This window comes from Bos grunniens, chromosome 17 (assembly GCF_055505025.1).
Source record: "Bos grunniens cultivar Pamir isolate PY7600 chromosome 17, Bosgru_T2T1.0, whole genome shotgun sequence".
Classification (NCBI taxonomy): domain Eukaryota; kingdom Metazoa; phylum Chordata; class Mammalia; order Artiodactyla; family Bovidae; genus Bos; species Bos grunniens.
This window is the reverse complement of record NC_141181.1, coordinates 72,005,858-72,027,940: the sequence shown is the minus strand read 5'-3', so window position 1 is coordinate 72,027,940 and position 22,083 is coordinate 72,005,858. Positions and strand designations below refer to the sequence as shown.

At 63.2% G+C, this 22,083-nt stretch overlaps 1 protein-coding gene across 2 annotated transcripts in view; it reads left to right on the top strand.

Moving 5' to 3' along the window:
- The first annotated feature begins 779 nt into the window (after positions 1–779).
- The window catches only part of BCR (BCR activator of RhoGEF and GTPase), an 87,073-nt gene continuing 65,769 nt past the window's right edge, over positions 780–22,083 (top strand). Inside the window, exon 1 of one of the 2 annotated variants that reach the window (XM_086349078.1) lies at positions 780–2,252. In XM_086349078.1, the coding sequence (XP_086205204.1) occupies positions 929–2,252 (1,324 nt within the window). In that variant the 5' untranslated portion in view covers positions 780–928. The remainder of the gene's footprint in view (positions 2,253–22,083) is intronic. The other variant, XM_086349076.1, reaches the window with a different exon arrangement.

Here is a 22,083-nt window from a genome sequence, read left to right as displayed (position 1 = left end):
GTGATGCTTCAGCCGTCACGCCGGGACCCCAGCGCCCGGAGGCCCGTTGGCGACCGCCGGGCGACCTGTCCGCTGGGGAGCGCGCTCAGCCAGTGACGGGAGCGAGGGGCCATCCGGCTCGCCGGGATCCAGGGCACCTGTTCCCGGGAGTGCAGAAGTCGCCGTCTCGGCCTCAGTTTCCCCAGGCGTGGGGGCCGCCCGCAGGGCCGCAGCGGAGGGGGCGGGGGGGGACGGGGGGGGGGTCGTGGCGGCCCCTTTAAGAGGCCCCGCCCCGCTCCATCAGCGCCGCGGCCCCGCCCTCCACCCCGCCCCTTCCTGCGGCGCTGACCGCGGGCGGCGCACAAGAGAGCGGCGGGAGCGGGCGGTCCGACCGCCGCGCGGGGAGAGGCCTCTTTAAGACGCCCCCCCACCGCTCCATCAGCCGCGCCGAGGCCCCGCCCACCGCCCCGCCCCGCCCCTTCCTGCGGCGCCGAGCGCGGGCGGCGCGCGGCAGAGCGGCGGGAGCGGGCGGGCTGAGCGCAGCGCGGGGAGCCGGACGGCGGCGCGGGAGCCCGAGGACAGCGGCGCGCGGGCGGCGGCCATGGGCTAGCCGGCCGGCCGAGCGGAGGCAGCGCCTGCCCCGCCCCGCGCGCGCGGGCGCGCGACGGGAGCCCCGCACACAATAGCGGGCGCGCGGCCCCGCGCCCTTCCCCCGCGCGCGCCCCGCCCCGCGCCCCGCCCCGCGCGCCGGCCGCCCGGCCGCGGCCTCACCTGCCGCCCGGGAGGGGGCGGGCATTGTTCGCGCGCCGCCGCCGCCGCCGCCCCGCCGTGGGCATGGGGGCCGCCCGGCGTCCCGGGCCGGGCCTGGTGAGGCCGCCGCGCCGTCGCTGAAGCCGGCCCCGCTGGCGCGCGCAGCCAGGCTGCGCAGGTGAGGAGCCGCGGCCGCGCCATGGTGGACCCAGTGGGCTTCGCCGAGGCGTGGAAGGCGCAGTTCCCGGACTCGGAGCCTCCGCGCATGGAGCTGCGCTCGGTGGGCGACATCGAGCAGGAGCTGGAGCGCTGCAAGGCCTCCATCCGGCGCCTGGAGCAGGAGGTGAACCAGGAGCGCTTCCGCATGATTTACCTGCAGACTCTGCTGGCCAAGGAGAAGAAGAGCTACGACCGGCAGCGCTGGGGCTTCCGGCGCGCCGCACAGCCCCCCGACGGCGCGGCCGAGCCCCGTGCGCCGCGCGCGCAGCCCGCGCCCGCTGAGGGCGCCGACCTGCCGGCCGCCGACGAGCCCGAGGCCCGGCCCGACGGGGAGGGCTCCCCCGGCAAGGCCAGGCCCGCGGCCGCGCGCAGGCCCGGGCCCGCAGCCGCCGCCGCCGCCGAGCGAGACGACCGCGGGCCCCCCACCAGCGTGGCGGCGCTGCGCTCCAACTTCGAGAGGATCCGCAAGGGCCCCGGCCAGCCTGCGGCGGCGGCGGACGCCGAGAAGCCCTTCTACGTGAACGTCGAGTTCCACCACGAGCGTGGCCTGGTGAAGGTCAACGACAAAGACGTGTCGGACCGCATCAGCTCCCTGGGCAGCCAGGCCATGCAGATGGAGCGCAAGAAGTCGCAGCAGCAGGGCGCCGGGCCGGGCCCCGCAGACACTCCTAGGCCTTCATATCGCGGGCGCGCCTCCGAGGGCAGCGGCTGCGGCGGCCTCGATGGCGACTATGAGGACGTTGAGCTGAACCCGCGCTTCCTGAAGGACAACCTGATCAACGCCAACGGCAGCGGCAGGCCCCCCTGGCCGCCCCTGGAGTACCAGCCCTACCAGAGCATCTACGTCGGGGGCATGATGGTGGAAGGGGAGGCCAAGGGCTCGCTGCAGCGCAGCCAGAGCACCTCGGAGCAGGAGAAGCGCCTTACCTGGCCGCGGAGGTCCTATTCCCCGCGGAGCTTCGAGGACAGCGGAGGCGGCTACACGCCGGACTGCAGCTCCAACGAGAACCTCACATCCAGCGAGGAGGACTTCTCCTCCGGCCAGTCCAGCCGCGTGTCCCCGAGCCCCACCACCTACCGGCCCTTCCGGGACAAGAGCCGCTCGCCCTCGCAGAACTCCCAGCAGTCCTTCGACAGCAGTAGCCCCCCGACGCCCCAGTGCCAGAAGCGGCACCGCCAGGGCCCCGTCGTGGTGTCCGAGGCCACCATCGTGGGCGTCCGCAAGACGGGGCAGATCTGGCCTAGCGATGGGGACAGCTTGTCCGGCAAACTGTCTCAGGATGGCGCCTTCCACGCGGACGCAGGTAAGTGCCTCTGCCAGCCTGGTGGGGACGCCTGCGAGGTTGGGGGTGCAGGGGCAGGTAGGTACTTTGTGGAGTGGTTCTCAAGCGCCAGTGGTGGGCTGGAACGATTCGCGCCCGTTCCCCCAGCTGAACAAATTCCATCCCTGCTTTCCTCCTGAATGCAGATTCCCAGCGTCTGGAGTGGGATTCGGGTGGGAGGGGTGGTGTGTCGGGATGGTGGAGGTGGCTCCTTCCTTTGGGTCTGGAGCCTGTGCTTTCTCGCGAGAGTGCTTCCTCTCTGTGGGTCGGGGCCAGGAGCGCCTTGGCTGCCTTGGTCACCTCTGCTCTCTGGGTGGATGCTTCAGCAGGGACTGATTGATCCATGTCTTGGGCAGTCGCCGCCACCTGCACTGGGAGAGTGCCTGACACATCCGGGGCATCCACGGGATGCCAGCTGCTCCCAGGCCGGAGGAGTGTCGGGTTCGCTCTCTGGCCGGCAGCCCCAGCGCAAGTCAGAGCAGGTGAAAAATACAAACCGGGAGGAAGGGAGGCCACAGGCAGTTCTGACTCAGTGGGCCACCGAAGAGCCGGGGCTGAGAAGCTCTGTCCGGGGCTGAAGGAGGGCCACACCCGTGCTGATCTGTCCGGTTTGGATGGGAGACCTCACTGCTGGGCATCTCACCCTGCTCCATCGTCCCCCTTGCCCACCCACGCTTATGTTCGGCTCCTAGTCACACGGTCCGGCTCCTGGCCCCGAGATTAAGCCCGCGGGACCATGGGTGTAATGTGTATGCACATCTATGGACAGACGCCCTGTGGCGCCGGGCTAACAGGACTGTGTTTCGAGAGCCGGGCGCGGTTTGTGATGGCAGTCAGGACAGGGATTTGGGGTTGTAGCAGGTGAGGCAATTGGGAGCCTCTCAGAGTCCTGGGCCCTGCTGAGCTGATGTGGTTTTCCGCTCCATTGACTTTTTCTGCCGATGGAGTTGTGTGTTCTTGGTTGGTCAGAGCCCTCTTGAGACAAGGGAGGCTATTTTTGGCTCTGTGGAGGGGCCTCTCTGCCATCCGCGTTCCCTCCTGTTTGTTTTGGGCTCACTTCGTTGTTGGTTCTGTCTGTGTTGTGTTGCTGGGACCTGTGGCGGGGCCCAGCCTCCATCCCCCAGGCCCCTCGTGTGCGGGGAAGCCGGTACTATTGAGAAGACCGCTTTGCAGGCAGGTCAGCTCCTCTGGGCTCTGGAGGATTGCCCTGTGGTCGCCAGGCACCAGTCCCGTCTGGCCAGCTGTCAGCCAGGCGAGCCAGCTTGGATTGGCCCTCAGCACCCGCAAGGGAGCGTGTGAACATTGTCAACAAAGGAGAAAAGGAGAGCTTCTCGTGGAGACCTGTCGTCTGAAACTGTGTTCTCTTGCTGGGGGAGGTGGGAGTTTCCAGCGAGAAGGGCCCCGTTGGTTGTGTTTGGGGGGCTTCCCCGCAGGCTGTCTCCGGAGCTCGCAGCCCCTCGCCTGCCTTCAGCCTCTGCTCTGTGGGTGACACAGGGTGGGCTCCCAGCCAAGGAGGTCATCTGACATCTTGGCCCACCCCCGCCCCTTTGGCCCTCGGTGAATCCTGCTCTGAAAGCCCTCCAGGGTCCCACCTTGTGTCTCCTGTTGGGCTTTGAAGCTCCTGGCAGTTTCAGCTCTGGGAGCCTGCCCAGCCCGCTTCTCAGGGCTCTCTGAGGCGTGTGGCTGGAGGCGACGGTGGGACCGCCGGGGCCAGGCCACGTGTCTCCTTCCCAACAGTTTGCCCGCGTTCCCTGGACGCCCCCAGCCAGGGCCCGAGCCTCTGACGTGGGACAGTGGGGAAGGTCCCAGTGTGGACGGAGGGGACCTCACCTCATTCCCTGCTGCGGCAGCTTCTGTGTCTGAGGGGAGGGAAGCAGCTGGAACGGTGACCATGCCCTGACACGTGTGTCCCCCGGGAGCTCGGCCTCACTCCCCCCGCCCCCCCAATCTGCAGATAAGGATCCCGCCAGGAAGTGGCAGAGGGGCCTCCGGGCCTCGGGGACGCAGACCCCCGGTGCTTTCTGCTGCCCTTCACACCCCCGAGAAACGGGGCCGGGTGTCCCGGGGTCCTTCGGGCTGTGAGCCCCACTGTGTGCAAGCCCGCCCCTCCCACCGTGCAAGCTGAGTGGAAGGAGGGAGCGCGGTCCTTGCCCCCGCTTGGGAGCTTAAAAAGGCAGCGGGAGACAGGAACGCACACAGCCCAGGGCAGGGTCGGGAGGGTGGGAAGGCGGCTGTGCCCACCCTCGTCCTTTAAATTCCTCTCGGGGACTCCGGCCGCCCCTTCCTGAGAAAGGCCGCTCAGCCAGGGCCTTTCCTCCGGAGATCCGAGGCGCCCCTGCCCCGCGCGTCCCCCATGAGCAGGGAGCCCAGGTCTGTGTTTCTCCCTGGGCTCCGGCCGGCAGCTGCTCTGTTTTCTCCTGTTTCTACTAAGCGGTGAATTTGCCCTTTGGATCCTGGTGACATGTTATCGTCAGAGCGATCATGGCTTTGTTGTTCACTTGGGTTGTTGAGTGAACTGGTGACCTGCCTGAGTAACTGTCGGGCAGAAAAGGGTCTCGGGCCTGGCCAGGCCTCCACCAGCTTCACAGACCAGACAGAGCCTGTGTGCGCCTCCAAGTTGAGCCTGAGTGCGGCCTTCTTCCCGGGGACGGAGGCAGAGTCTGAGACCATTGAAGTCATTGATCGACAGGCTGGAAAGGAGGTCTCGATGGACTTGTACCAGGGTTCTCTAGCTCGGAAAGGATGGCCTTCTGGTTTGGGGAACAGAAGGCAGCATTCTGGACCTTTCCCCAGGGAAGGAGCTGAGGTGTAGATTTGTGGGTCTACAAATGTGTAGACCCTGTGGGTCCAGGACTCAGCGCCCCTCATTCCTCCCTGTTATGGCTTCAGTGTGGCCTCCCCTCCCTGGCCACGAGTCCTGTGGTCCAGCCCACCCCCTGCTTTTAGAAGGTTCCAGGTTCACGGCGAATGGACAGGCCTCTTCTCAAGTTGCCGGACAATAGGACTGAGTTTTGGCTGAGTCTGCTTTTTAGATGAAGGCTCAAGAGGTGGTGGAGGATTTAATAAACTAGGAGCCCTTTGGGGGTCTGGATGCCGACTAGAATTAGAACTCCTGTGGTTCACGTTGGATTTTTTTTTTTCCTTCTTTCTGACAAAAAAAAAAAGTAGTAACTTTAATTAAAATGAGTTACTTATGTGACACGGGACAGGTTTTTCTTTCTCCTAGAAAACATTGTTTAGTCTTTAAGTGGTGTCTGACTCTCTTGCGACCCCATGGACTGTAGCCCGCCAGGCTCCTCTGTCATGGGATTCTCCAGGCGAGAATACTGGAGTGGGTTGCCATTTCCTTCTCCAGGGGATCTTCTGACCCAGGGACGGAACCCGCATCTCCTGCCTTGCAGGCAGATTCTTTACCACTGAGCCACCACCTCGGAAGCCCATCCTGGCAAAATCTACGTAAGAGAATCTGGCGTGTTTCCTTTTCCAGCGTCCAGCTCGGTGGCACTCGGCGGCTCACGCTGTCGTGTAACCGTCCGTGTCTCTAGCGCTCCCGTCATTCCAGCCGGAAGCCGCTCCCGGCGCAGGCGCTCACCGCGCCCCCACCCCCAGCCCCTGGCCCCGCCACGGGGCTCCCCGGCCGTTTCTGTGGATTTACTTGTCCCGGTGCCTCCTGCGAGTGGAATCACAGAATGCTCGTCCTGGGGTCTCCCTGGTCTCCCTCAGTGGGGTCTTGATGTTGCCGCGTAGTGCCCTCGCCCTGCACGCGCCAGCTCTGCTCCTTCATGGGCGTGTCTCTTCAGGGAACCCCGGGGGGTGATGGCCGTGTTTCCTTGACTTTCACCCCCACGTGTGTTCGTGTCCTCCGGGCAGACTGCCACGGACTGGGGTCCTTCAACAGCAGAGATCTATTTTCCCTTCACCCCTGGAGTCTGCAAGTCCAGGATGAAGCTGCCAGTGGGCACAGCTTCCTTGGGGACCTCTCCTTGGCTGGCAGCTGGGCCGCCCTTGATGCCCTTCCACAGGGTGGGCCCTCTGTGCCCATGGACCCCGATGGCTCTGTGTATCTCTGAAACCTGCTTATAAGGACACAGACACATTGGCTTAATTGGCTTAGGGCCCCACCCTGATGACCCTGAACTTAATCACCTCACGAGAAGCCTGCCTCCCACTTGCTGAGATGCTGGAGGCTAGGCCCTCGGTGTGTGAGTTTTGGGGGCGGAGGGACTCAGGTTGGTCCCCAGCACTCAGCGAGTCCCTGATCAGACAGCAGAGAGTTGGTGCGTGAGCAGCCTCGCCCCCGGGTTTTAGGAGGAATTCATGGTGAGGCGTTGAGCGGCCCACTGAGGCTGGGACCGTGGGCTGGCCGCATCTCTTTCCTCATCTAGAAGTTAGGGGTTGGACCCTGTCTTTGCTAAAAGATCTTTTCCTTCCATTCTTTTTTTTTTCTTTTGTTTTTTTGGCCTTGCTGCTTGCAGGATCTTAGTTCCCCAACCAGGGATTGAACCTGGGTGTCCACGGCAGTAAAAAAAAAAAGCACCAACTCCTAACCACTGGACCACCAGAGAGGTCGCTTGAGATTTTTTTCCTCTAAATTGATGAACACAGCGTTGTAGGTCTTCCTTGTTTATGCCCGTTTGCACCTGCGTTCCCTCTACCACAGCAGCCACCTCTCCCCAGTTGGACCCACAGAGGGGTTTGTTGGGCATCTGCCCGCCCCCGCCCCCCGGAAAGCCTCTGGTGTTGTATCCGCAGGTTTGTGGGAAGGCTGCTCCCGCTGCACCTTGTCTTTGAGAAGCGGGGCAGACAGAACCTTGTGACCCTTCCTCGCCTTCCGCGGCCACGAGTCTTCCCTAACCCGTGCACTCGCCGCGGTTTCCCACCAGTCCTGCATCTGCGTGGCTTCCTCCTTCCGCGTGGCGCGTCCTTAGGACAGAGACCTGCTGTGGCGTCTGTACCGCAGGTGCCGCGGTGTCTGGGGGTCCCGGGTGGAGCGCGACCCTGCCCCTCCGTCTCTGAGGATCCTGTTTGCTCAGGCCCTCCGTGTTCTGACCCCACCGGGCTCACCACCCCCCCTTCTGATAATTGGCACTGATTTGGGGGGCCCGACAGCACAGGTACCCCAGCAAGGGAGCTTGTTGGCTTTGAAGGTGACCTCCGAGGTCTTTTCTGCTTCTTTGCTGACGCTGGGGCTCGTCTTGCTCAATCCTAAGAGCTTCCCAAATCCCCCCAGCGTGGATGGGGCGGTGGCTGGTGCCTGGGGTGCGGGCAGGGACCGCGAGGCCCAACCTGGGAAGTGAAAACCTGGCTTTGGAGGAGGCTGTTTCATGTGCCCTTGGAACATTCTTGTGCAGCAGCTGGAGTGCAGTTACTATCGTAATTACATGCTGTTCGTCAGGCTGGCTCTGCGGGGGCGTGGGACCCACACCCCTGCCCAAGATCACGTGGTCGGTGCAGGGGCCTGGCGCCGGGCACTCTCCTTGGCTGGTGAGTGTTCCTGGCTCATGAGAGTGGGCCCCGAGTGAAGGACCCTTCCACTAGGGTTGGGGGGACCCGATGAGTCATGACAGAAGCAAACAAACAAAACATCTGCTGCAAAATATCCTGAAACCGTCCGTCCTCCTGGGGCACCCGGCTCAGATTCCGCCGCAGGTTGGGCAGCAGAGGGCCCGAGAGGACAGGCGTGTTGGGGCGACGCTGCCCGCCCACCCGCCCTGTCCATCCAGCTGGGGAGGGGTCGTGACGCTGGCCGGCTCTGGGCAGGGCCTGGCTGGGAGGAGGTGACCAAGGCGCTCGGCCGTGTGCACAGGCAGGGTCAGCACACGGCCCAGGGGGCGCCAGGAAGGCCCCGTCTCTGGCCGAGAGACTGGCATGTGGACTCTGCAGGGAGCGGGGCGCTCTGTTGTGTCCTTGCCGCTTCCACAAGGGCGGGGGACGGGCAGCCCGGGGGGTGCTCCTCACAGGTGCCTCTGTTGGCGTCAGAAGGGCCTTTGAAGGTTCGTTTTTACAGGCCTGACCTCCCTTGAAAGAATGCTGCCAGGTCAGCTGGTCTGCCGGGGGGGGGAGAGAGTCGCTCTGCAGGTGACGTACGTGACGCACCCTTGCGTGGAGCAAGGGCAGCCTTCTGGAATGGATGTCCACCTGGTCCGCGGGAAGAACGCAGACCCTGAAGGCTGGAGACCTGGACGCGCCCGAGGCCCTCCGTGTGGCCTGTGGTGCAGGAACTGGGCTCTGTCGGCCGGCGAGGATGCCCCCGTCTTGGGGCCTGGGGGGGTTCTGAGTGCCCAGGACAGTGGCCCCCTCTGTGGTCTCACAGAGCCGCCCCCTCAGGCAGCTGGCGTCAGTCGATTGAACGCCCCGTGGTGAGCGATTTTAAGGCTGGTACAGGCCTTTTCACCCCTTGGGCGCAGCTCCGGGGCCGGGGCCTGCGGGCCCCCCGTCTCTCTCACTGTGTCCTGGGCTCAGCCGTTCCAGGTGTGAAAGGTGCCACCTGTGTGTATTTTTCTGCCCTGTGGCCTCAGAGGAAAGCCAGCTGCTGTATTTGCTGGGCTGTTCCCTCCGCCCAGGGCACTCGGGGCCATGCACTCGTTTTATCTGCCCCCTGTTGCCCCTGAGGAGGCGCTGGGGGGTACCCTCAGACTCCTGGTGGGAGAGATGGGGTGACGTTCGCCCCCCCTCCCCAGTGTCACGGGGTAGCTGTGGCTGTGGGTGGGGACGCACCGGTGGGCCAGCCAGGCCCGTGCCCCTGTCGCCCGTCCACCCCGAGGTGCGGGGTCCCTGAGCTGGCCTCAGAGCCCTGCCGCTGTCCTCTTGGCCGGAAGCCCCGGTGACCCAACCTGTGAACCGTCTTTGGTGGCGCTCAGCACGGCGGCTCAGCCTCTGGGCCTAGTGTGTGCAAACAGCTGGGTTCGTGTCTGCTCCGATCTCAAAACGGAAAGTGTAACTCCTTCATGAATGTCCACTGCAGAAAGCTTTGCACTTTCTCCCCTAAGATCACGAAAGGGTAAACTGTCTGCTTTGGGGCTCTGGCGCGTGGCGGGGAGGGTCTGGATCCAGGACCCCCAAGCCTCTGGGCAGCCGCCAGGAGGGCCAGCATCTTGTCGAGGGGGCTGCCCGACAGCCCCCTGGTCCCCTTCGGCTCTGAAGCAGCCGGGCTGTGATGACGCACGTCGGTGCGGGTTGCCCTCCTGCGGTCTTTGTCAGCAGCCACATGGCGCGACTCCCTGCGGCAGAACCGACTCTTCTCTGCAGAGGGGCCCCTGAGACCCCGGGGGGGCCTGGGAGACCCAGTCCCAGCCCTGCCCGCCACCGCCCGGCTTCTCCCGGCCCACGGGCCCCGTGCGGCTGCTCATCTCTGCCACATGTGCGGTTTTGGGTGCAGGAACCCCAGCAGGGAAGCAGGGAGGTCAGCGGGCTGAGACTCGGCCGCCTGGGAGAGGCAGCCCGTCCCAGGCGCTGGGCTGGGATGCAGCTCCCCCAGGCAGCGGACAGGGGGCCATCCCAGTGGGCTGATGGGGGGCAGCAGGAAGGGCGTGGCTGCCAGAGCCCCAGTGCCTCGCCGGTCTCCCTGAGAGCGAGCGGGACCTCTGGGAGAAGAGCAGGCCATGGCTGTTTCTCCACCCTCTTTTCCTCTGTCTCCCCCCATCCCTCTCCTGCCTCCCTGGCCCCAGAGCACTGTGCTCCCTGAGCCCATGAGTGGATCAGAGCCTGTCCTAAGGGAGGAGGGTCACTCTCTGTCCACTGAGTTCTAAGGCGAGCGTGACGGGGCATGACTGTAAAAAGACCTTGGGCATCACAGGGCTAGGCAGGGCTTTCCTTGGGCACGCCCTTTGTCAGTGGGGTGCACTGACGCCCACGCTGTCCCCACGGGGCTCCGGGTGTGCAGACCAGGTGGGACCAGAGGGTCAGGACCCACGTATGGTCCCTCGGAGGTCCCCTTTGACGGCTGCTTCCAGGGGGGCTTTCTGAAGGCTGGGCGGGGCTAGGCTTCAGGTGGGGAGGGTCTGCGGGTTCATCTGACTGGGGCCTCTTGTGGGTCAGCAGGGTGGCACGTGACATCTAGTTGTCCAAGTCCTGCCTGGCGTCCGCAGACACGTCCAGGCTTTAGCTTTTATTCGGTGTGGTGCCACTGGGCCCGAGGACTCAGCCAGAACCGGGGCTTCGGGCCTGGCGGAGACTGGAGGCTGCCCCTGTGTCCCGGCTGCCTCGGGGACCGCCTCTACCATGGTTGGGAAAATCACACAGCCGCCCCTGCCTCGTCACTCCCGGCGAGTCTGCTTTCTGAGGTCCTTCCTGTTTGTAATCTGTATCAGTTTCCGCGGGTCAGCTGTCCGGGGCTGACTGACTCAGCCGGGTCTTCTGCTCAGGGTGTCCCAGAGGGTCGTCCCCTTCTGGGACTGCACAGCCCAGCTTGTTGGCAGAATCAGTTTCTGGTGGTTTGTAGGAGAACACCCCTGTTTTCTTGCTGTCCGTCGGCGGCTCCCAGAGGCCTCCCGCCTTCATAAAGCACTTTCCGCACAGAAGACTGATCTCCTCCGAGCCAGCCTGGCTTTCTGGAGGTCTCCTTGAGCCGTCTCCTATGGAGCCCGAGAACTGTCCACCTGCAGAATCCACGAGCCCTGGCTGTGGGTCTTGAACGGTTGCTGTGTGGAAGGGGGAATGGGTTTCTTTAGGGTCATAGCTGGGAGGCTGATCTGATATTAATTGTTGGAAGCTTCAGGGAAACAGGGCTTCCTGGTGGCTCAGCTGGTGAAGAATCCACCTGCAGTGCAGGAGCCCTGGGTTGGCTCCCTGGGTTGGGAAGATCCTCTGGAGCAGGGGTAGGCTACCCACTCCAGTGTTCTTGGGTTTCCCTGGTGGCTTAGCTGCTAAAGAATCTGCCCGCAGTGTGCGAGACCTGGGTTTGATCCCTGAGTTAGGAAGATCCTCTAGAGAAGGGAAAGGCTACCCATACCAGTATTCTGGCCTGGAGAATCCCATGGACTGTATAGTCCATGGGGTTGCAAAGAGTCAGACGCGACTGAGCAACCTTCACTTTCACTTTTCAGGAAAGCAAGTGTTAAGGGAAGTTTTCTTTTCTTCCCCACTTTACAGGGCTCCGCTCAGGCAGCAGGATGCTGCTGGGGTTGTCGGGTCAAACACCTCTGAGGACTTAAGAGTGTGTAGGTCGTGTGGTCCTGTAGGCCAGGTCGGAGAAGATATGTGCCCCAAGGCCACCTCTGGGAGTCGGGCAGTGAGGTGTGACAGGCTCCAGGCGGAAAGGAGAGGGCGAGAGGCCCCCTTGTTGGCGGGCCGTCTCCCACTGCGGTGTGTCCAGGTCCTGGCTGCCGATGCGAAATAAGATGACGGCGCCGCGTGTGGGTGTCCCTCCTCCGTGCTCGGGAGCCCTTGTGAGCTTTCCTCACAGAACCCGGGAGGCAGGTAGGGTTGGTCCTCCTGTCCCTGGGAGGCCTGCTTCCCCCAGAATGTCGCAGGGGTGGGGAGTGGTCGCCAACAGCTCCTGTCTCCCCCCGCCCATCTTCCTGCTCCCAGATGTCTGTCCCCTGGAGCCAGGCTGCCTGCGGGCTCACAGTGGCTGAAGTGGGGCGACCGGAATGTGACACTGTGCTGTGGATTTCGTGTGTGCTTGAAATTTCCCCTAATAAAAAGTTAAGAAAATAGTCACTTATCGCTCACAGTTATCAGAGAGAATCCCTTCACCTTGGGAGAGCAGGATGTTGGAATCCTGACTCTTTCTCAAGCTCCAAATATGTGTGAGTCAAGTCTTACTCATCTGTTCCTTGGTAGCAGATGTTCTGGGAAAGCCAAGCCGCACTTGAGCCACGCCATCCACCATGCACCCCTCCATCCATCCATCCACCATGCACCCCTCCATCCATCCATCCACCCATCCATGCACCGTCTGTTCATCCCTCCATCATCCTCTGTCCCTTCAGCCCTCCTCCGTCCCTCCATCCCTTCGTGATTCAGCCACCTGGCTATCTATTCATCTGAGGTTTATGTAACACTTACCTGCTGGGGTCCAAGCTCTGTGCTTAGGCCTCGACACAGTCCTTGACCCCAAGGAGCCCACAGACATTGATAAGTGGAGTCAGTACCAGGTGGGCACCAAGAAGCGGTGACTGCCAGGTTAGCTCGAGGAAGCTCGCAGGGAGGAGGACGGCCCCCTGGCCGGGTCTTGAATGGACCCCACAGAGACGGAGCGTGTCAGGCCACTGTGGCGGCCGAGGATGTTCCAGGTGGAGCAGTGGGGCTCAGGACAGCTGGAGCAGGGAGGTCTGGTGTGCCCCCCTCCCCCAGCCAGAGGAAGCCCCGGCGATGCCTGAATGGAGGGCGGGGGTGGGGGGCGCGAGGGGGTGGGAGAGCGAGGCTGCAGCTCTCGGCCCTGCTTGGTGTCCCAGCCAGGCTTCTATGGGTTCTGGGGCCCCTTCTGCACAGAACTCCTCCCCACTGGGTGGCTGCCAGCCTGGCTCGGCCTCAGCATGTGGCCTCCTGGCGCTGACCTTGGCTCTGGCTTCTTGACTCAGGGACCCCTGTTGGCAAGCATCTGTCTGGATGGGGTGGTGTCCTGCCTGCAGGACAGACATGCTGCGCGTCGGCGTGGGTGGACTTCAGTGCTTTCCTTGGTTCTTCCGGGCCCCGGTGGAGTGGCTGTCCACACATCCGTGGCTGGAAGGGCAGAGACAGCAGCCCTTGCCCCTCCAGGCCCCTTCCCTGTTGGGGGCCGAGTCCATGCAGCGTGTGTTCCCATGATGCGGCGGGTCTGTGGCTGCGTGAAGCCCGGGACCCGGGCCACGATGTCAGCACCCCGCCTGCCCCAGGGTGCGTGGTCACTTAGGACTGTGGGAAAGAGTCCCGGGGGTTGTTTGTTTAGCTGTGGTAACATACACGCTGCATAAAATTGACCATCTTTAAATTTCTGAGCGCACGACTCGGGCATCGAGTGCATTCAGCGTTGAGCCGTCGACTCCGCTGTCCGCCTCCAGAACTTTGCATCTTCCCGCATGGAAGCTCTGGCCCCGCTAAACCCCAGCGCCCGCCTCCCCTGTACCCTGGCCCGGCCCGGCCCCTCTCAGGGTCTGTGCCTCTGGCGCCTCCAGGGGCCTCTTGTAAGTGGACTCCTGCGGTATTTGTCTTTGTGTCCCGAGGGCTCGTCTGTGTCGCAGTGGGTGTCAGGATGCCCTTCCTTTTTAAGGCAGAATTTCGTGTGTTCCCTTGTGTGGATGGATCACCTTCTGTTCATCCGTTATCTGTGGCTGGACACTTGGGTTGGCTCCGCTTTTGCCGCCGTGAACGAGCCTCCCAGCTCAGCAGTCTTTTTATTGTAACATCTGAATCCTACCTTGTTTGCCTCCTCCCTCAGCTGTCTGATTTGTTTATTCATTTTTGGTGGTGGTTTAGTTGCTGAGTTGTTTTCAACTGTCAACGACCCTGTGAACTGTAGCCCTTACTCATTTTTATCAGAATGTAATTTACATTTAGGGTTTCCCCTGGTGGCTCAGCTGGTAAAGAATCTGCCTGCAATGCGGGAGACCTGGGTTCGATCCCTGGCTTGGGACGATCCTCTGGAGAAGGGAATGGTAACCCACTCCCATCTTCTTGCCTGGAGAATCCCCGTGGACAGAGGAGCCTGGCAGGCTACAGTCTGTGAGGCGGCAAGAGTGTGACATGACTTAGTGACTGAACAGCGACCCAGTTGATATTTAACATTGTATTCGTTTCCAGCTGCCCCGAGTTAACAGTTTGTTAATATGTATGATTGCATAATGGTCACTGCAGTAAAGTTTTCTTAACATCCTCTCCACACGTCGTTAACATGTGTTTATTTATTTTTGCCTCTGGTTTCCAACCAATTCCCTATTCTCTTTTAACAGATTTCCAATTAGAGGAATTTTTGTCCACGTTAGGAAAGTGAAGCTTTGAGTCAGAGGTTAAGAAAAGTACGTGTAAGTTATCCCTTTAAAGATTCAGCAGAGGTGCGTGTGCGTTGAAATGTGGTTTCAGAGGCATGGAAGGCGCCCCTCGGGCCCTGCTCCGGGAGTGATGAGGGTGGCCTTGCCACAGTTGAGGTGTGCAGCAGGCCTGTCGTCCCATAAACCGCCATCCCACCCCCAGGCTTCCGTCCCGTGTCCCCGCCGCAGCCTGCAGCCCCGGCCGCACTGCCGCGCGTGCTGGGTCTCCTCCTTCCCGGGCGTGCAGTAGCTGGAAGCCTGCAGCGCGGGGCCTGCTGGGTCCAGCTCCTTGCGCTCCGGGCTGGGGCGCGGGGCGGGTGGCGGGCAGCGCGTCCAGTGGAGCGGTTGTGTCTGTCACCGCTCGTCTCGGCCCGTCGCGGGCGGGGGACGCGGTCGTCTCCCCTCCCGTTCTGCTCTGCCGCTCTCCCGAGACCCTTGCGTTCCGCCCGGTCCCCACGTTGCCCGTGTCCCGTGGCCTTTCTAGGTCCACCGACCGAGGGAACCAGCGTCCAGCGTGCGCTCACCCCACAGCCTCGACCCCGCAGCCCCGGCGGCCCCGCCCCGCCCCCAGCCGGGCGCGGCTCGTCCGCACGCTTTCTCTGTGTGGACGGGCCTCTTCTGGACCCTTCGCACGAGTGAGGCCCGCGGTTTTGTGGCTCCGGGTGGACGCGGCCCCGTTTCCTGGTTTCTTCTGGAAGGCCTGTCGCCAGGCCGCCCCGCTTCCTGGCCGGGGGTGGGGGTGAGGGTGAGGAGCTTCTCCTTGTCGTGTGTCCCCAGCTCCTCCCCACCCGGCGCCCTGCTCCCTGGGTTGGGGGCCGCTCCCCGCCGGGACCAGGCAGCAAGCCCCTTTCCTGGCCCCCTCCTCCATGACGGGGGGCCCTGCTGTCCTGCCTCCCAAGGCGGCGGGGGGCGGGCGCCTGAGAGGCCGGACTCTGTGGCCTCCTCAAGGGGCCCGGGCCCTGCAGTGCCCCCTCCTCTGTGAGTCCGGCCGCCGGCTCCCTTTGTCACTGTGGCTGCTGAAATAGCCAGCCCTGGGAGGAAGGTCCCCAGCAGAGCCTGGGCCGGGCCGGGGGCCGACCGTGGTCGGGTTTGGCAGACGCACGGCCGGGCAGGCTGAAGACGGGCCGGGTGGGCTGTGGCCACAGTCGGATCCCACTGCTGCCCACGGCTCTCGGCCTGGACAGCTGACCTGTGTGTCTGGGAGCTGCTGTGGCATTTGGCGCCTGTCGGGACGCCCACTGTCCAGGATCCGGCTTCCAGAAACCAGCCAGGGCTGTGGCCGCGGGTGCTCCAGGCCTCCCGGGCTGCCGGCCTGGGGTGAGACCCCGACGCCGCTCTCTCCAGCGGCAGCTCCGTCCTTCCTCTGGGAGGGTAGGGGCTTCCGGAGCCAAGGCGGCAGTGTAGACATGCTTGCAGGGGTCGTGCCGTCCTCTGAGCATCCGCGCGCCCTGCCCCCTGCCAACCCCCTCAGGCTCTGATTCTGATGGACGCGGGGGGTGATTATGGCTCCGTGCCTTGGCTGATCCCCTCCTTTGAAGAGCAAAGTGGAGGCCCCTGCTCTCAGCCGGACCAGCTGCAGGCTGGCTGCCTTGCGCTGAGCCTTACCCAGACCGCAGGATGGAGCCTCGGGTCCTAGATCAGAGTCATGTCTACAGAGGGACTTGGTGATGACGTGAGGGCAGACGCTTTCTCTCTGTCGCCGGGAGGCTGGGGACCACAGAAGGTACGAGGAGGCAGGATGCTCTCTTGCGGGGAGCGGCATCCTGGGCGGGGTGAGGGGCCCCCGTGGGACCCTCTCACGCATGGGCTTATCTGCCTGTTGCCCTGGTGGGGCCCGGGTGTCCTGGAGGCGGTGCCCCGACCCATGTGGCCCTGGGCTGAGGGGTGTGGAGAGCCCCTCCCTGGAGAGACACAGAGCCGGGGACACCCATCACCACCCACTGTGTTCACCCCGCACCTGCTTGGCGGTGGCAGCCGCAGAGAGGGAGCGACCGAGGGCTGCGCACCACTTAGCATCGTCGAGTCAGGGAGGAGTGAGAGATGCCCCCTTCGGTCCTGTTGAAAGGGGCAAGAGACCTCTGCCTTCAAATCCAAGGAGGAGGGTCTCCCCGTGTGTGAGCTGGGTGGCTGGCGTGGAGCCCCGGGGAGGCAGCACTGGGGAAGATGCGCTCACGGCCTGCCTGCCGGCATGTGCGCCTGGCGCCTCGGAAGCCTGGCTCTTCTGGTGGGGCGCGTCGCAGTCTGGACGGACAGCGGGGAGGACATCGGCCGCGTTGGCCGGCTGGACATTTTACGGGGGCCACGGCGGAAGCTGAGAAGCCGCCGTTTCCCATCAGAGTCGGAAACACCCAGGGTCCTGTTTCCAAGCAGTGATTTTCTTTTTTTTTATGATAGTTCAGGGTTGGGGTGTGTGTGTGTTCAGGGAGACTATCTTTAAAGCCTTTCATTGAACTTGTTATTATATTGCTTCTGTTTCATGTTTTGGTATCTTGTGGGATCTTACCTCTGGGACCAGGCACTGAACCTGCATTCCCCCCTCACCACCTCTGGCATGGGAAGGCAAAGTCCTAACCGCCAGACCACCGGGCAGGGTCAGCAGACGGTCTGCTTTGTTCTAGGAGCACAGCCCTTCTTTTCAAATGACATTTTAGGTGACGCCTCGGTACACGAAAGAGCTGAAGAGTGTCCAGGGCCCTGCCCCGCCCAGCCTCCCGCCCTCCCGGGCCAGCCACCTCCCACCAGCATGGAGGATCCAGGTGTGTGCTGTCCTGGGGACAGGCTGGGGGCAGCCATCCCTGGAGGTCGGGCTCCTGCGTCTTCTCCAGGGAGAAGTCAGCCGGGCAGGGAGCCTGGTACAGCTTCCTCCTCGGGGCCGAGACACAGACCTGCCTTCCAGAACGCCCAGCTCTTTGTCGGCAGGCGTGGGGTGGGCTGAGGGGGCGCACCGGCTGGGAACCTGGGTCTGCGTGTGTGTGTGGGGGGCGGGGTCCGAACCTGCATGCGCGAGGGGTTAAAGGCAAGGTTTCTGGTTGTCATGAAACTTTTTTTTTTTTTTTTTTCTTTTCGTTTAAAATTATGACGAAGAATTAAGTGACAGCTTAGCAGCGCGCGTACATTCACACTGTCCTGCGGTCGTCACCACCTGCCTCCTTAAACTCTGTCCCCAGGAAATGCTGACAGCGCTGGAACCCCCGCCTCCACTGTGTGTCTCTGGGTTGACCGCTCCAGGTGCCGCACAGACCCTGCCGCGTTTGTCCTCTCGTGTTGGCTTATTTTGCTCAGCATCGTGGCTTCGGGGTTGGTTCACACTGTGGCAGGCGTCAGAACGTCCTTCCTTCTTAGGACTGAAGGATGTGTGGAGAGGCCGCGTTTTGCTTACCCATGCGTCCATCAGCGTGCTGTTTCCCGCTTTGGCTGCTGTGAGCATGGCTGGAACATGTTTCCGCTTGAGCCCTTGCGACCTGGTACCCCTGCGGGAGTGCCCAGCACCACGCGGCGGCCGTGGATGAGAGATGGGGCTGGGCACAGCCCTCTGGGGGTGGAGCAGGGGGCTAATGAGAGGCAGGGGTCCTTGGAAAGCCGTGTTTCCGATGGCGCATCCCGTGAGTGTCGCCAGCCACCTTCTCTGCCTGCCAAGAAAACTTGAGCCAGGCGCTCCTGGATGTGGCAAACCTCCGATCAGGTCCCCGGGAGGTGGTGGGGTGGTTTTCTGGGTGAGCCACCTGTTCAAGTCAGCGATGAAGCCGGCGTCGAGGTGGGCCGGCACTCCGGCGCCTGTGTGTTTTTGACACTCTGCTTCCTGAGGGGAGCAGGGTGGGTGGGTGCCCTCCTGCCACCAGCGCTGGGAGGCGCTGAACCTGGCCCTGGAGTGGACTGGGGTCCTGCCCCTCAGTCAGCAGGTTGGGAATCGGGGTGGGAGCTGGCCGACAGGGATGTGCGAGGGGACTGAGGGACCAGGAGTCTCGAAAGCAGGCAGAGACTGAGACTCCGGGCGTCTGCCCTTTCCTGGAAACCTGGCTCCTTTTCTAGACTAACCAGAGTCCATTGAGTTTTGCCAGCTTCAGGAAGTCTGGCCGGCCTGGCCTGGCTTCAGAACATGGACGCCTGGTTTCTGCAGAACCTAGTTGACTCCCAGCCCCTTTCTCTTGAGTTCTCAGCGTTCACATTGTTCAGGAGTCATTAGCAGTGTTTATAAACTCAGACCCAGGAATCCCACCCTAGATTTTCCTAAGGAAATAGGACTTTTTTTTTCCCTTTTCCTTTTGATATTATTGTACAAGCTGATTCATTGTATCCATAACAGTGGAAAGCTGGAAAGAAACTAACCTAGTCTCCCAGTAGGAAAGGGGTTACATGAGCTGGCTGGACTGCGATATAATCAGCTCGTGGCGACAGTGAAAATTCTGTAGACGTGGGGTCCAAGCTCCTAGGTGAGGAGGAGGGACGCGGGGTCCAGGCTCCTAGGTGAGGAGGAGGGACGCGTGGAGCCGAGCGTCTTAGGGTTGGTATCTGTCTTTTGCCGTGTAACAAGCTGTCCCCACGCTGAGCGGTTTAGAACAGCACAGTTTCTCTCTTCTAACTCCGTGTTGGCGGGCGATTCTTCTGTCGGCCGTCACTTGGTGGGGACCTCTGGGTCAGCCCCTCATTCCGCGGTCCAGCCTGGGTACCTTCACGCGGCGGGAGGCTGGGGTCCGCGGACACAGGCTGAGGCAGCGAGGCCTCTTGAGGTCTGGGCCATGGAGCTCGCAGTCGTCACCTCCGCCGCGTCGGTCGCAGGCCCCAGGGTGGTGGAGAACCAGAACCGGATGCTTGTCCTTCGACGGGAGGGGCAGGCAGCTTCCCCCTGGCAGGGGGTGTGGGCCCGGGCGGGTGTGACTCCCGGTGCCCCACTGGTACTGCCTTCTCTGGGGTTTTCCCGACGTGATCACAGGGAGGAACTTCTGGGATCTTGGGGAAACGAACCTCGGCGATGGGTCACCGAGGTGAGGACACGGGCAAGTCGTCTTTAGAGTTTCACCGCTGCCGTGTTTATGGCATAGGTTTAAAATAAAAGTTTTCTTCACGCCGACCGTGGGGCGCCTGACTTGAGACTGACGGGGTGGGGGCCCAACCCTTCTGTCTTTTCAGTGAACAGGCTTGGCTGGTGCAGCACGCTGGGGCCTGGACTCTGGGAAGAAGAAAGCACGTGGCTGCCCTCCGGCGCCGGGTGCCATGTCAGCTGGCAGAGGGTGGATGGACCGCACAGAGGGGCCTGGGCCGTTGGAGGCTTCGGTCGACCGCCTCTGGGAGGCAGGCGTGGGCCCCGCGTGTACTTGTCGCGGGTGTCTGGTGTCTGAGGACAGTGCTGTCTGGTCGGCTGTCCTCCGGGCTCCCTCTTCTAGGTCGTCGCTGTCCTAAACACAGGGCTCTCTGTACTTTGCTCACAGGCTTTTTTTTCTGTGAGTTTGAAATTGTTTCAGAATTAAAAGTTAAGCAAATAACTACCCGGGAAACTGCGCTGCACCTCCACGTGGGGTGCTTGGCTGTGGGGAGGAAGGGCGTTCCCATGCCGCCCGCCGGCCGGGGCGGGTGCGGCCGGACACCCAGAGCCTGCCGGATGGAGAGCCCGGCCCCAGCCCCTCTGAGCGGGGGGCCTCCTGCTTCTGCCCGCGCCCCCACCCAGGGCGGGTGGGTGAGGTCCTCCTGGGAGGAGTTCTGGGTGCCAGGTCCAGAGCGAGGGGCCCAGGGGCTGCTGTAGGCGGGGCGGGGAGCAGAGACCCGCTCGCAGCCGTCCACGTGCCCCAGACGGAGGCCGGCTGAGGCTCCCGCGCTGCTCGGGGTGTCTGTGTGCTGATCGCTAGCCAGGCTGGGTCTCCGTGTGGTCTTCCTCTCCTTGGGACGAGTAGGGGTTGCCGTTGGCTGTGGCTTTGGGCTTCTCTCTGCGGTGGGTTTGCCCCATGCGGAGGATGCAGTCTTCAGCAGCTGCGGCTCCCGGGCTTAGCTGCCAGACCGGGGATCGAACTTGTGTCCCCTGCGTTGGCAGGCGGGTTCTCAACCGCTGGACCCCCAGGGACGCCCCTACCCAGTGCTTCTTAAGGAGGGTCTCACTTCCAAGGTGAAGAGCACTTCATTTCTTCAGACTCAGGACAGACACCCTCCAGGTGGTGGCAGACGGGGTCCTCCTCTTCCTGGTTGAGATCACTGCATGTTCTGCCGTCCGTGGCAGCCTCGTGGGTGGTAGAGCCCTCTTTAGGATGACTAGTGACCCTTGTCCAGGGTCCCCCGCACCCGTCCGTCCACTCTGTGCTCCCTGAGGCCTGTGGTCACTGCCTGCCGTGGTCACTCCTGTGTCCCCATCCCCTGGAGTGACTTGGGGCGCATAGTAGGTGCTCAGTTAACATTTGCTGGAGGAAAGGAGACCCGCCCACCTCATCCCAGGCCTCCACGGCTCAGTGAGGCCCTGGGCAAGTTTGAGACGGGCTGTCTCCAGCCTGAGGGGGAGGCGGAGACTCCAACCCTGGAAGGTAAAAAGGACGTGTAACAGGGCGGCTCTCTGCAGACGGCGGGACGGGCCTGTGGACAGCCGTAAAGCGCGTGGGTGCCGAGTGCCGTGAACCGCGCGGGTGCTGAGTGCCGGAAGCTCGGAGGGTGCCGAGTGCCCGGAAAGCTCAGAGGTTGCCACGTGCCGGGAAAGCTGGGAGCAGGGGTTTGTTCCGGCGCTGGCCGGGGGTGGGGGTCTCCTGGAGCAGGGTAGGGGAGGTGGGATGGGGCGAAGGAAGGGTGAAGGGCGCGAGGACATGTGGCCTGGGTGGAAGGGGGCTGCTCGTGTCCCCGACCGGGCCAGCGACATCACGTGAGCAGGACAGACAGGCCCAAGCCGGGTTGTTGGGCCGGGACGCTGGGTTCACGAGCCTGAGCCTTGGGCAGAGGTGGGGCGGGGACCTGGGTGGGTGGGATTCCCGCCCCCGCCCTGGTCCCCCTGGGTCTCTGGGCGGCAGGTCTGTGTCGAGCAGGGGTACGTGGATCCCCTAGCAGCGGGAGCAGGGCTCGACCACGCGCGGGTCCTGACGTGTGCACGTCCGTGTGAACGTGTGTGTCTGCCCCAGCCCGTCCGCACGGGTGTCTCTGAGCCTCATCTCGGAGATGAGGGCGCTGACTCCCTCCCGTGCCCCTGAGATCCTGAGACAGCACGTGCCCAGCCCTGTGCATGGCGGGGATTCATCCTCGAGACCTGGGGCCCCTGAGATCCCGAGACAGGGCGTGCCTGGCCCCGCGTTTGGGGGCGTTCATCCTTGAGGGTTGGGACCCCTGAGATCCCAAGACAGCACGTGCCCGGCCCTGCGCTTGGGGGGGGTTCATCCTTGAGGCCTGGGGCTCCTGAGATCCCGAGACAGCGCGTGGCTGGCCCTGCGCATGGGGGGGGTTCATCCTCAAGGGCTGGGGCCCCTGAGATCCTGAGACAGCACGTGCCCGGCCCTGCACGTGGGGGGTTCATCCTCAAAGGCTGGGGCCCCTGAAATCCTGAGACAGCACATGCCCGGCCCCTTGGGGGGCAGGGGGTTCATCCTCGAGGCGGCACCCAGCAGTGGCAGCAGGTGCTGGCCAGGTGTGCTTCCTCTGGTCCTCGTGTCTACAGCGGAACTGTAGGCACCTTGTTCTTAGAAGCTGAAAGTTTCCAAGGGGAAGCCCCCGTGTCGTGAGCCCCAGGGCTGGCAAGTCAAGTTGCAAAAGTGGGGTTCACGCCGGCAGGTCTGCCTGGCCGAGGCTAGCTCCTGGAGAGCCTCACGGGTCCAAAGCCACACCCTGAGCTGGACCAGTTTCAGACGCCCTGGGACTGAACTCAGAGTGGGCTGGGGGTGGGTGGGGGGGTGCTGATACCTGGTATT